Source organism: Phoenix dactylifera, chromosome 5 (genome assembly GCF_051530095.1).
Source record: "Phoenix dactylifera cultivar Ajwa chromosome 5, Ajwa_hap1_PhDact_Kaust_v1.1, whole genome shotgun sequence".
Taxonomy (NCBI): Eukaryota; Viridiplantae; Streptophyta; class Magnoliopsida; order Arecales; family Arecaceae; genus Phoenix; species Phoenix dactylifera.
In genome coordinates, this window is record NC_143194.1 from 17657176 (window position 1) to 17668714 (window position 11539).

The 11539-nt window shown below is 37.8% G+C and overlaps 1 protein-coding gene across 3 annotated transcripts; it reads right to left on the reverse strand.

Moving 5' to 3' along the window:
- Nucleotides 1-587: 587 nt before the first annotated feature.
- Nucleotides 588-9989, reverse strand: LOC103697325 (serine/arginine-rich SC35-like splicing factor SCL30A). 3 transcript variants are annotated; one of them, XM_026801196.4, is made up of 7 exons: nt 9831-9965; nt 6565-6656; nt 6095-6244; nt 2277-2354; nt 1423-1587; nt 1065-1229; nt 588-988 (listed from the first exon to the last, which is right to left on the reverse strand). In XM_026801196.4, exons 3-7 carry the CDS (start codon nt 6241-6243, stop codon nt 787-789), a joined length of 759 nt encoding a protein of 252 aa, XP_026656997.3. In that variant the 5' UTR covers nt 6244; nt 6565-6656; nt 9831-9965; the 3' UTR covers nt 588-786. The 3 variants fall into 3 exon arrangements, with proteins under 3 accessions (XP_026656997.3, XP_008777387.3, XP_026656998.3); XM_008779165.5 differs by lacking the exon at nt 6565-6656 and having other exon boundaries at nt 9831-9989; XM_026801197.4 differs by lacking the exon at nt 6565-6656 and having other exon boundaries at nt 6095-6261; nt 9831-9973.
- Nucleotides 9990-11539: the final 1550 nt, after the last annotated feature.

Genomic DNA, 11539 nt, shown 5'->3' on the forward strand with positions numbered 1-11539 from the left:
GGATGTGACTTCCAAACGCAATTGGTTGGAGATTACTTCGATTTCAAGACTGATTTCAGTATCCACAGCCAGAACCTGAACCCATGGACAGAATTTCATCTCTTTCGTGTCTTGCATTCCGTCATTCATACACCTCTCCGAGCATACGCACGATGCCATTGCAAAACAGACAAGACAATGTCAAAATATAAATATTAAAAAACATACACTTACTAAACCCTAGATGACCGAGCTCCCAAGTCCCAGCCCAACAAAAACAAACTTCAACCGTGGTAAAACGCACTAAACGTAATTTATATTTGTACTACTGAACTCTGGAACGAACCCTACTGAAACCGTAGCATGCATGGAACAACTAACACGATACTCAACCAACCACCTTTTTTCTAACTTTACCGAGAAATCCAAAATTACAAGCAGATAAGATCATCATTCAGGACATCTTAGAATGAATGCAGAAAAAATTTGGGATATCAAGTAAAATCTCTGGACGGCTCCAAAATCCTATCAAGTGCATGCATTAGAACCAAGCAAATAGCCCCACCACATAAATTCAGATGGTGTTTAAGCCCCATCCTAGCACTCAATTTGAATCACTAAATTTCAATCTCAGCATTGCTACGCCAAACTAAGTATTCACATCCAAAACGTTTCACATGTTCAACAAAAAAAGGTCTAACATGAAACATACAAGAATAGTCCTAACATCCAACATCGATCAAGCTTTTGCGAAAGTTACCAGTAAAGGTCAGCATGCAACATAGGTGCGCTCAAATTCAATCCACTCTACTGGCTGACAGATAGAGACCTTTCTCTGTGCGATGGCTTGCTCGGATAATCATCAACCGGACTCCTGCTCCTTGACCTGCTGTATGCAGGCGAGCGCGAGTATGACCCATGAACGTGCAACCTTCTATCTCGACTGTATGCAGGTGAGCGTGAGTATGACCTCTCACGGTGTGACCTTCTATCTTGAGGTGAAATAGATCTGTCCAAGGTGATTTGCAACTTGTGAGAAGGTATATGCAAAAACCATCTTCACCACCAAAAGTTAAAAAGATTACCTTGAGTAGTGTCGCTTAGGAGAAGGTGGATAGAAACTACGGCTGTGAGACTGAGACCGAGACCTTGCATTGCGTGGAGAACGGGCGTAACGAGGGGATCGGGAGCGAAAATATCGAGGGGAACGTGAATGACGAGGTGACCTCCGGTAATCATATGTTCGACCCCTAAAAAACAGAAATCCAGCTCAGTAGGTAGGAAAAAGTTCACTTTATGGAGCAAGCACAAAAGCTTTCGACCACAACATTAACATATTAACCAGCCAAACAAGATTACCCCCAGTTTTTTTGTTAAAACTTATATTGGTGCTGGCAAAACAATGTAAATCTTGATTTAGGACATACAGGAGACTGAGCTTACCTTACTCTCTCTCTGGCCCTCATATCAGCTGGCTTCTTTCTGTTTTCCTCTGCAAATACAACAGTCAATTCCCTCCCAAGTAGAATTTGCCCATCCATTTGATATTTCGCTTCAGCTGCATCATTTGGGTCAACATATTGGACAAATCCAAATCCTCGGGGCTCTCTGCAACAAATGAAATTGAGTTTCGTTAAGGTATATATATGAAATGATTTTAAAAAAGTGTACATTCATGATGATGGAGTACACCAATCAACAATAATGGCTGAACCATCATGATAATCCTGAGAAGTGTGGAGGGTGTAGTCAAAGCAATGCCTTTGATACTTCACACTATTCAAATAAATCTCGATATTTCATGCAATTCAAGTTAAAGCAAGCACTTGGCTGCTGACCTTGCACTCTCCAGAGTTAAAAGATGACTTCAAATTCTTCATGACTTGAATATCTTCAAAATGTTAACTTGAAACCCAATTTCTTCCCACCTCATTAGCCACTATCTCCAAATATTTACATCCTCTTCAACAGAACTCTTAAGACTTGACTTGTGTCTTCAAAACTTTACTTTTCACTGCTAAATCTCAACAGCCTTAATAAAAATATCAAACATGCAAATAAGAAAATGTAGAATGCTGACCATGGTCATTAGCTGGTGAGTTACATTAGCTGCACATGCCCATGGTCAAAATGATTGATGCATAGCAATATATAATTCATATGATCCAACACATGGGCTGGCAGCTATATATATGACAATTTGCATCCACAGAATACTGACCAATGTGTCATGGCTGTGCTTAGATTCTTGCAACTATCATTCCTAACTAGACAGAAACCAGAAATGGCCCGCTTACCCGGTGTAATAATCACGCGGCAAATAAATGTCTTTGAGAGGGCCAAATTGCCCAAATGGCCTACGAAGATCCTCAGGCCTGCAATCATCAACAATCATCACTATATTAGATAATACAAGCACATCAAATAATATCAAATTCAGTCTCCAGCAATCAAACGAGGCAGTTAGAAAAGCAGAAAACTTAGCATGGAAGAAAATTTAATGAATAAATAGCATACAGTTTGCAAGCACATTTGCTTACAGATTCAATCACGGAAACCATGAGCACATATTACTTGCATAATTAGAAAGCAAAAATGTGAAACTTTGATTCATGTGGCACTACAAAGCAAGGTTTTAAATCCCATAGGATGGGGCTATCCCGGTTTTCCCAAGAAATAGGATGTGTCGCCGTCCCGCCTTTTCCGACACTTGGGATAGGGGATGTCCCAAAACATGCCGATTGGGATGCTAGGACGATGGCGGGACAGTCTTGTCCCAACGCATGGAATGGTACCTTCCCAGTGTCCCATGGGACGTCCAGCCAGACATCCCGCCGAACAGAGTACGGCAAGATCAGAAAAGACAATGTAATAAGATTTCCTTTTGCAGTAAAATGCATAATGATTAAAGATTGAAACAGTGTTATCCTATGCTTAAGACCAGTCTACGCAATGAATGATCTTATAACTCTACGTTGTGTGATAGTAATATAGGTATAGCCTAGTCATGTGGATATCCACTCTCACATCTTCAGCAAAAACTTTGAAGCACATGCACTGTTTTGGTGTATATTGGTTGATTACATACTAACCCTCAAGGCTGGACAAATTTTCCTAAAACAGACCTTACAAAATTTTTTACACAATACCTCAATTTAATCCAACATGCAGATGAACTTAAATGTCATTAACATAGTGATTAAAGGTCAGGGACTATGAACTATTTGCAACTTTTCTTCAAAAAATCTCTAGTCTAATAACTCCACATACTTTCAATTAACGGCTCCTAAAACATTTTATTCTAATTTAATTTATATGTCTATAGCATCCAAAGTCTCGATCAAGTTATATCAAATCTGATCTAAATGTTTCTTATACATTCTTGAACATTTTTTATAATATAAATAATTTCATGTGTCCCCACTAAATCTCCACAAAACTAGAAATCTATTTGTCTAACCAATTTCTGTCAAAGAATGTGTTTTGATCAGCTCCCCAGACATTCTCTAGGCCAATTTTATGTTTCTTTCTCTTCCTTGAATACAAAAGTGTCTATAAAGTTGCATAAATTATGACATCATTATCATTGGTTAAAGAAATGACCTTTTTTATAAGGTTTTTTTGAAACAGAAACAAAGAAAGAACTTCTGATTGCAAGTTTTGCAACTTCTCTACATATTAATTCACAAGCATTGATACATCTCCAAATAAACCCCAACTCTAGACATATTGTTATGTAGAACAAAAATACAAACCCTGACAAACATCATGCCAGCAAGTTTCACTGAATACCATGCAGGTGCCATAACAAGCCACAAATAAATGTCATCATCCCACTTAACTTTGATCCTCACAAAACAATTAAACAAGAAACTAGCCCAGTAAATCCCCCCTGTGAAATGAAAAAGAGAAAAACCCAATAGAGGAAAAAAAAGAAATAGAAAAACACACCTTAGCCTCAGTTGTTCCTGCCCAAAGAAGGAGGGGGAGGGGGGAGGCCACCCTGCATCCCCCCTCCCAAACCTTTCCATCATCAACCACTACTCCAGCAGTCCAATCCACCATAGTCTCCTCAAACTCATTGGTATACCTCCCACCACAACCAATAATCCTCTCCCCTTTTTTCAGTTTTCAAATTTTTAAGCAAATAAGTTTCTTACACTAAAAGTTTTAGAAATATATAATAATTTCCTAAAAGCAAAAACAAAACCATTTTACCACCATACTTTTGTATTCTCATATATGATTCATTTTCAAAACAGTAAAAAAAAAAGACTTGGAAGTGATACTAACCTAACCTTTGTGGTTACCATAGGACCCATTTACGATGTTGTTTGGTTGCTTATAATTCAAATACGATTTTTTTTTACTTATAATTCAATTACATGCAATTCGGTTACAAGCTGCAATTTTATGGTTTGTAATTGGAATTACAGTTCTAGAAACGAGCCTTGTCTAATTGCAGTAATTAAAAACCATAAATGCAATTACAGATATTTGGTTCTTTAATTCAAAAAGAGAGATGCTTACCCTGTAATAAGCTGGTAAGCTTACCCCACTCAGAAACAATGACCTATTCACATTTTCTATCATACTACAATATTTATTACATAATGTTTTATAATTATAATGGAAATTAATATTGCTATGAAATTATCATTGGCCTAGCACAAGAATAATTACTGCCAGTAATTATATCAAAATAAAATAGTTTGATATTACAATAACTAGACATATTACATATGCATTATAATAAGTAGTAACTATTATATATTATTTATTACATTATTTATAATATTACAATATTATATAGGTTATAATATTAAAATAACATTATAACATTAAAGTAATAACAATAATACCATAAAAAATATTATTATGATATAATATTATAATAAAACTATTATAATATAGAAATCTTATAACATAATTTTAATATTATAAAAATAATATTATGTTACAATTAAACTCACAGTATTATAATACTAATAATGTAACATAATAACATTATAACATTATTATCATATTATTACAATAATAATAACATAGTATTATAAAAATAATTTGGTGCTAACTACATTATTATAGTAACTAAGACACCGTGGAGAAAAACAAGGGGAACGGTCTCAGTGGTGAGAGATCCCATCCAAAAGGATTTCTTAATTACAAGATTCCTCGTAGTTGGAACTACAATCAATTTTGGCAACAATTTTAATTACAATTTTTGGGAGCTTCTTCCAACATAAACTACAGCATAAATTACAGCCTGCAGATGCCAATTGCTGCAGCATACCAATTTCAAGTCATATACAAGTCCATCCTTGCTAAAAATTTGCATCGGCTGTCACAAAACATTCTCCATATAATCAATATACCATGATAATATTTTATCTACTATACAAAAACAAGGTCCGCCGCCTTGATACTCGACCCCGTAGCCGCCTCGATACTCAACCCCGTACTGGGGCCACACTAGCACAGTGTCGGTACGGTACAGTTCAGTATGATTTTTTTTTTTTTACGTACTAAGTGTCGGTACACCACCCGTACCGAATACTGGTATGGTATGGTACACATCCCATACCGTCCTATTCGGGCTGGTATGGCGTACCATAGTCCAAAACGTTGTTGTATGTTCAATGGAAAGAAAAAAATATGAATACTAAATTTTAGAGCTAGGAACCAAATATGCCACAAAGAAAAAAACACTGATGAAAGCCAAGAGAGAAAAAAATTGCAAAGGACAAATGGTGGAACAGCATTGATCATATGACAACAAGCCAAATCAAGTTGGCAAGTCAAGGACCACAACAACTTTTCCCATGTAGCAATTTCTCAAAAAAAAAAATATTTCCTTTTTTTTGAGAAATTGCTAAATTTTTAGCAAGTTCTCAAAGGAAATAACTTTTACTGGCTAGCAGAAATTTTGAATAGCTAAAATAAGAAATGCAGCTGAAAGATAAGTTTTATCATTTCTTGATTACACATAAATGAACATAAAAATAAGTAGAAACTTCACTGAAATGATACCGAGTCTCAAAAAGATCCTTAACAGGAAAACTGGCTTCTGAAAATACACTCAAAGCCTTAAACTGGTCAGTTACGCAGAACAAACCTACAGTCCCGACGAAGATTCCTAACTAGAAGACTGGTTGGAAGATCTCTACCGCGGCCTCCATAACGACCTCTTGGGCTTGGGCTCCGACCTCTTCTCCCATAACCCCTTGGTGGTGATGGACTATAACTGTAGCTTCTTTCCCTCATCCTGTTTACAAAAAGATCCTATTATAACAATGTAAGAAATAAGGAGTCAAAGACCAAAATTAACTAAATAACGATGCATGTTGATGGTTGTACACCTACAATTTTTTCGTTTTTTTGTAATCAGTTCTATGCCTGAACTTTAAAAATATATTCCTCTATGGAGAATATAAGAAACAGAAGGGCATTCATTACAGAAAACATGATGGCCATGGGTAAAAGGCACAACCAGACTGCATTACAATGCTATAAAACAGCGATATAAATTTTGAAGCACAAGAACATATATGCTAAATGGGGCATGCCTGAGTGAACTTTGGATACCTGGATATGCTTTCATGTTATAGCTTCTAGCAGTACTAAAAATCTGATGCCTATTCAATGGGTTGTACCTTCTTGAAAGAAAGCACAAGGTACTGGAGAGAACAAATAACATAATCATTCAACACATATGATCTAATAATAGAAAAAAGATCATGCAAAAACCACCTTAAAAAGTTACAAGTATGCTTTACTCTTCTTGTTTGATTGGCATCTTGATGAATAACTACACAAGTTATCATGAACATTGCACATACTTAACAAGCTTCATATCAAACTTTTCTGCATCTCTATCAGGGGCAGTCAAATAATCAAACATTCATGCCTATCCAGAACAGACTAGCACACTCGAAATATGGAGAAAGGTTTTATTCCCTTACATTTACACAAAAACTATAACAAGGTGACATTCATGTGTAAGTTTGCAATATCATGGGTATCGTAGCAACACAAAGATTAAAATTAAATGAGATTAAATAGTGAGCCTAGGATCAAGTGATTGCTACAATATTCCAAAAAAACACATTGAAAATATGTGAAAGAAATAAGTTCACTCCAAAAACCACATCCGAAGAATTCTACGATTAATGGTCCAATAACCTACAAGGCTTAACACATGCATGGTTAACTTTACAAATCCAGATGTGATCCTGAAGTCTTAGAGCATTCTTGGATCATGCCTCTGAAAGTCCAACCCAAAAACTCGAAGTCATAGGCAGGCAGGCCCTGAGTACTCAAAACACCACAAGGGTCACTACTAGGGACTATTCCTCAACACCACCTCTCAATTGCAGAGCCCAAGGGATGGAACCGAAGCAAGGGGCAACACATAGATTAAAGTAACGGCATGGATGCATTGAAGGGTAAGAGGTATTATCAACTCTGATAACATGATAAAACCTAATCCAAAAGCTAAAGCTAATAGGTGGATGGACCCATAAGTGTTAAGCATAACTGAGGACCATTCCCTATTTGATGTTGGATTATTACCACTCTCTAAACACCTGTCTCACATGTAGGGCCCAAGGGAGAGAACCCAATGAGGGGCAACACATGGATGTGTTGGAGGATCAGTAGGCAAGAAGGATCGTGGATTCTGATACCATGCAAAAAGTCCAACACAATAACTCAATTTGGTAAGTGGGCCTATTCCTCAACAACCTCCACCTAATGCTACCCCTATGAGATCAAAGCATGATTTGCAGGAAGGGAGTTTGTCATGAGGCCTTGAAATAATTGACAAGTAGGAAGTCTACCATATTGATCATGCAAGTTTCAAGAGAAAGAAAGAAACAAAGCAAGGTGCACACATTCATCTTTAAGGAACATAAACTAATCTTAAAGAAATATTGAAACACAACCCCTTTTTGATGGTTGGCTCAAGAGTACTGCAATTCAAAAGGTAGCCATGTTAGTCCAAAGATAACCATATTCATGTAAACTTTTCACTTTCAGAACAAAATTAATCATTGTGAATTCTTTTTATTTAATGTAATCATTGTGGATTCCCAAGCAATAAACATGGAACTATTCGAGAAATTATACACCGCAACTATTCTTTTTCTTTCCCATACATACCATATATTCTCATTTAGTATATTCTGTTGCAAAAATCACATTGAATGTATTTTGTTGCAAAATGTGAGAAAACAAAAAACTCACAAATTCATGGATTTTCTTTCTTTAATAATTTAATTTTTTTTCCAGATGAGAAATGCATATAACTTCCACAACCAGTAAATTATAGATTGTCAGGCAAACATGCATCACATGTTTATATGTTGTTAACAAGAAATTTAGCCATTTGCACGCTAAACAAATTCTGAGTCATAGTTTTACTCATGTAGCATGTCAATATTGCAACATATAACACTTCTCTACAGATTCGCACAAATCATGGCAAGCCCAGCACCAAAATGAGCATGTCTATTATGAACAAATTTTCCTCTCACAAAGAGTCAATAGTAAATGCATATGTTGCGATAAAGCAGTCAAATATGTGGTCATGAACATTGGAAATCCTAGAGGGCAGCATTTGAGTTGAAACAATGCAAAAGACGTTCTAATCAATTAATACAATCAAATCATCTAATTATAACACAGAATCTGCATGGCCACTCCCATACACGAGCTTTCAGAAAAATATACTAAATCTATAATAACATCAAACTGCATTGTGCAATCTTGTTAAAAAACAAGAATCTCATATTTGTATTCATGTGATCAATTTCATAATGGATGGCTTATTCTTTGAAAACGAAACGAATGCAGCAGCTCTACATTTATCATGCTTATGTGCTCTATTTGTCATAAACACTTTTAGCCTTTCAACTATCTCCAACCAAGGAAATTGTGCATTCCCTGTAATTCAGATCTAGAAACTGAAATATTCATGTTAGCCATACGGAGAAGATATCCACCTGAAAACCCAAGATCAGCTCAACATTTACGTGTTTATAAGCATGAGCATAAACATAGCAGCATCCATGTTACCATGGTTAAAGAACATCAGTATCAGGTAGTGACCCTGTTCTTTCCAGTCTTCCCTAAGCTACCATTCTCTCAACATTAAAGACATTAGTTCCTTCTAGTGGACTTACTGCTACATTTCTGCTGACCTTTTTACTCAATCTTCAACATTAAAAACGATGAATCCAGACCAAAACAGTATGAAGTAAAAAATGTCCTATATAACCAACATATGACCATTAAGGCACCAACTTTTAACATCATATCAACTATCAGTTTTTCTAAAATTTATGATACAAACTAACAGAACATAAAAAGTTCCTCCATTCATTTGAGAAAAAGCAAATTCTCTGTTTTCTATTAAACTTGTTATTTATCAAAAGCGTACCAAGCACATCAGTCTGGGCCATAGTCCCAATCCAATTACAGAAGAAATAATCCTCTATAAATAGAAAAAAGTGGGGGGGAAAAGAAGCAAAATAACAAAACGAGGAAGCTCTAAAAACTTTAAGAAAAGAAAAAAAAAATCGACATAAAGAAGTAAAAGAACAAAGAAGGACCATTAAGATCTATTAGACAATGCTATAACCGTAAAAACCCTAATCCAATACCTTCTACGGATCCACAAAAACAAAAAGCCAACAAAAGGTTTCTTCCCAGATGATCAAACACAAGAAAGATTCAATCAAACATACCACGAATCTGATCAAACCGAACGAAATCAAGGGATCACCGCGAACAAAAAAGGGGGAGAGGAAGGAGAGAAGATGGGAATCGAAAAAGGGGAAGAACAATAATACCTCAAGGGCTCTCCCGGACGGCGCTTCCTCGGTCTCTCCTCTCTATTCCAGAAGCTTCCGTCGGTGGCGTGCAATCTCGCACCAGGGTGGGGATGCGCGGGGGGGGCCTGTGGGGGTTGGGGTTAAGAAGAAGAATGGGGCGGTGTTTGCCTTCTATAAGGGACGGGGTGAGATTGGGGATAGAGGTCTCGATTTCTTGTGACCGTCATTTACATTTGGACGGCCGATGGAGTCTCCAAGATTATGACATTGGACGTGTATGGTGCTTGATTGGCGAATGCCGGTGGGTAGCATCCGGCCGTCCATCTGTTTATTGCCTGCTCTACCCCCAGCGACCCAAAGGCTTCAATCCAATCGATTTCTCCCAGGTGTTTCTTTTCTTTCAAACACATATGAAATCCACTTGGTCATTCAAGACAGAGTTGCCTAGAAACCGGAGAGAAAAATCACGATAAAAATTTAGAAAATAAGATGGCTCTGCCTTCATATTTAGAAACAGAGTTGGATTTGGAGTCAAATTGGACATCAATTCAGTCAATAAATTGTAGAGTCAAACTCAGACTATATAGTAGTATAAAAGTATAGATTGAGATATAGATATAGATCTTAATATGGTAATTGTTGGACAAAAGTCTATTCATCCTAAGTTTCTAACTTGCACCACGATGTATGTTTGACAAGTAGATATACATTCTTAATTGAATTTTTACTCCTCTCTTGCTAAGAAATCAAGAGTCAAATCTTTACGGACTTGATGGGAGGCAAAATGGATCGTCGTGCTCTAGCGTAGAACCACCCAATTCTTACCGAGCAGATCTTCGAGCCGAGCAGACTGATGAGAGCACAAAAGTGCGATCTATACATCACTTAAATTAGTATTATTGCTAACAAATAATGATAAAAGTGTTGCATTGATATTATATTTTTGTGGGGTGCAGGTAATCGCAAATCAAAGCTAAAATGCGCATTGGGTCTAGAAAAGATGCATCACTGCAGGTGACCAGCCGACTACATGGTTCAATCCCAGTTGCACACTAGAAGGAGCATTAGCCGGCTAGGTTTAGCCATATCCAGCTCTCAGCATGGTTCAGTTCCAAAGCATCTTTCTAGCTCTCCCAGCCGTGTCCACCTCTTCCTCTATTTATTCCCAAAACAGAGCACCCGAGTTCCAGCCACATCAGCTCCCCAGCGTCCGCGTGCACCCTTCCAGCAAAGTCTCGATCTTCCCTTCCGCATCCCTTGCTTCAAGATCCACGATCAGATCACCCAGGCGATCGCAATCTTCCGGAATCTCAGGTCCTCACGTCCGCATGTGAATCTCCCGTGATCAGCTCGTTTCCGCTCATCCAGATTTCATCTGCCCGTCTCCTGCACCTCCCAACCGTCCACGAAGCCTTCCAGATCTCAGATTCCCGCGTCCAAGGCACTGGGATCGTTCCATGCATCCACCTCTCCCGGATTCGCAATCACCCGAGTCCCAGATCTCAGGTTTCCGCATCCGCTTCATCCGCGCGTTTACACCGTGATCCCAGCATCCTGTGAAGCGTTGCAGCCGTCCACGGTTCATCTCCCATGCATTCCAACAGATCCCAGCCTTCCAGCGAACGCCCTAGCATCCCGCGAGGCATCCCCCGCGTCCGTGCTTCCTTCCAATCCATCCGCTCGTCTTCCGGATTCGTGCTCAAGCCCAGCCGTCCGCGAAGCATCTT

Bases quoted from the DNA above. Each gene is read 5' to 3' on its own strand.
- LOC103697325 (XM_008779165.5), bottom strand. From the start codon at position 6,243: ATGAGGGAAAGAAGCTACAGTTATAGTCCATCACCACCAAGGGGTTAT. The intron at 2,355-6,094 runs GTTTGTTCTGCG...TGATGATTGCAG, and splicing joins AATCTTCGTCGGGACTGTAG to GCCTGAGGATCTTCGTAGGC. The intron at 989-1,064 runs GTAATCTTTTTA...CACCTTGGACAG, and splicing joins CCTAAGCGACACTACTCAAG to ATCTATTTCACCTCAAGATA.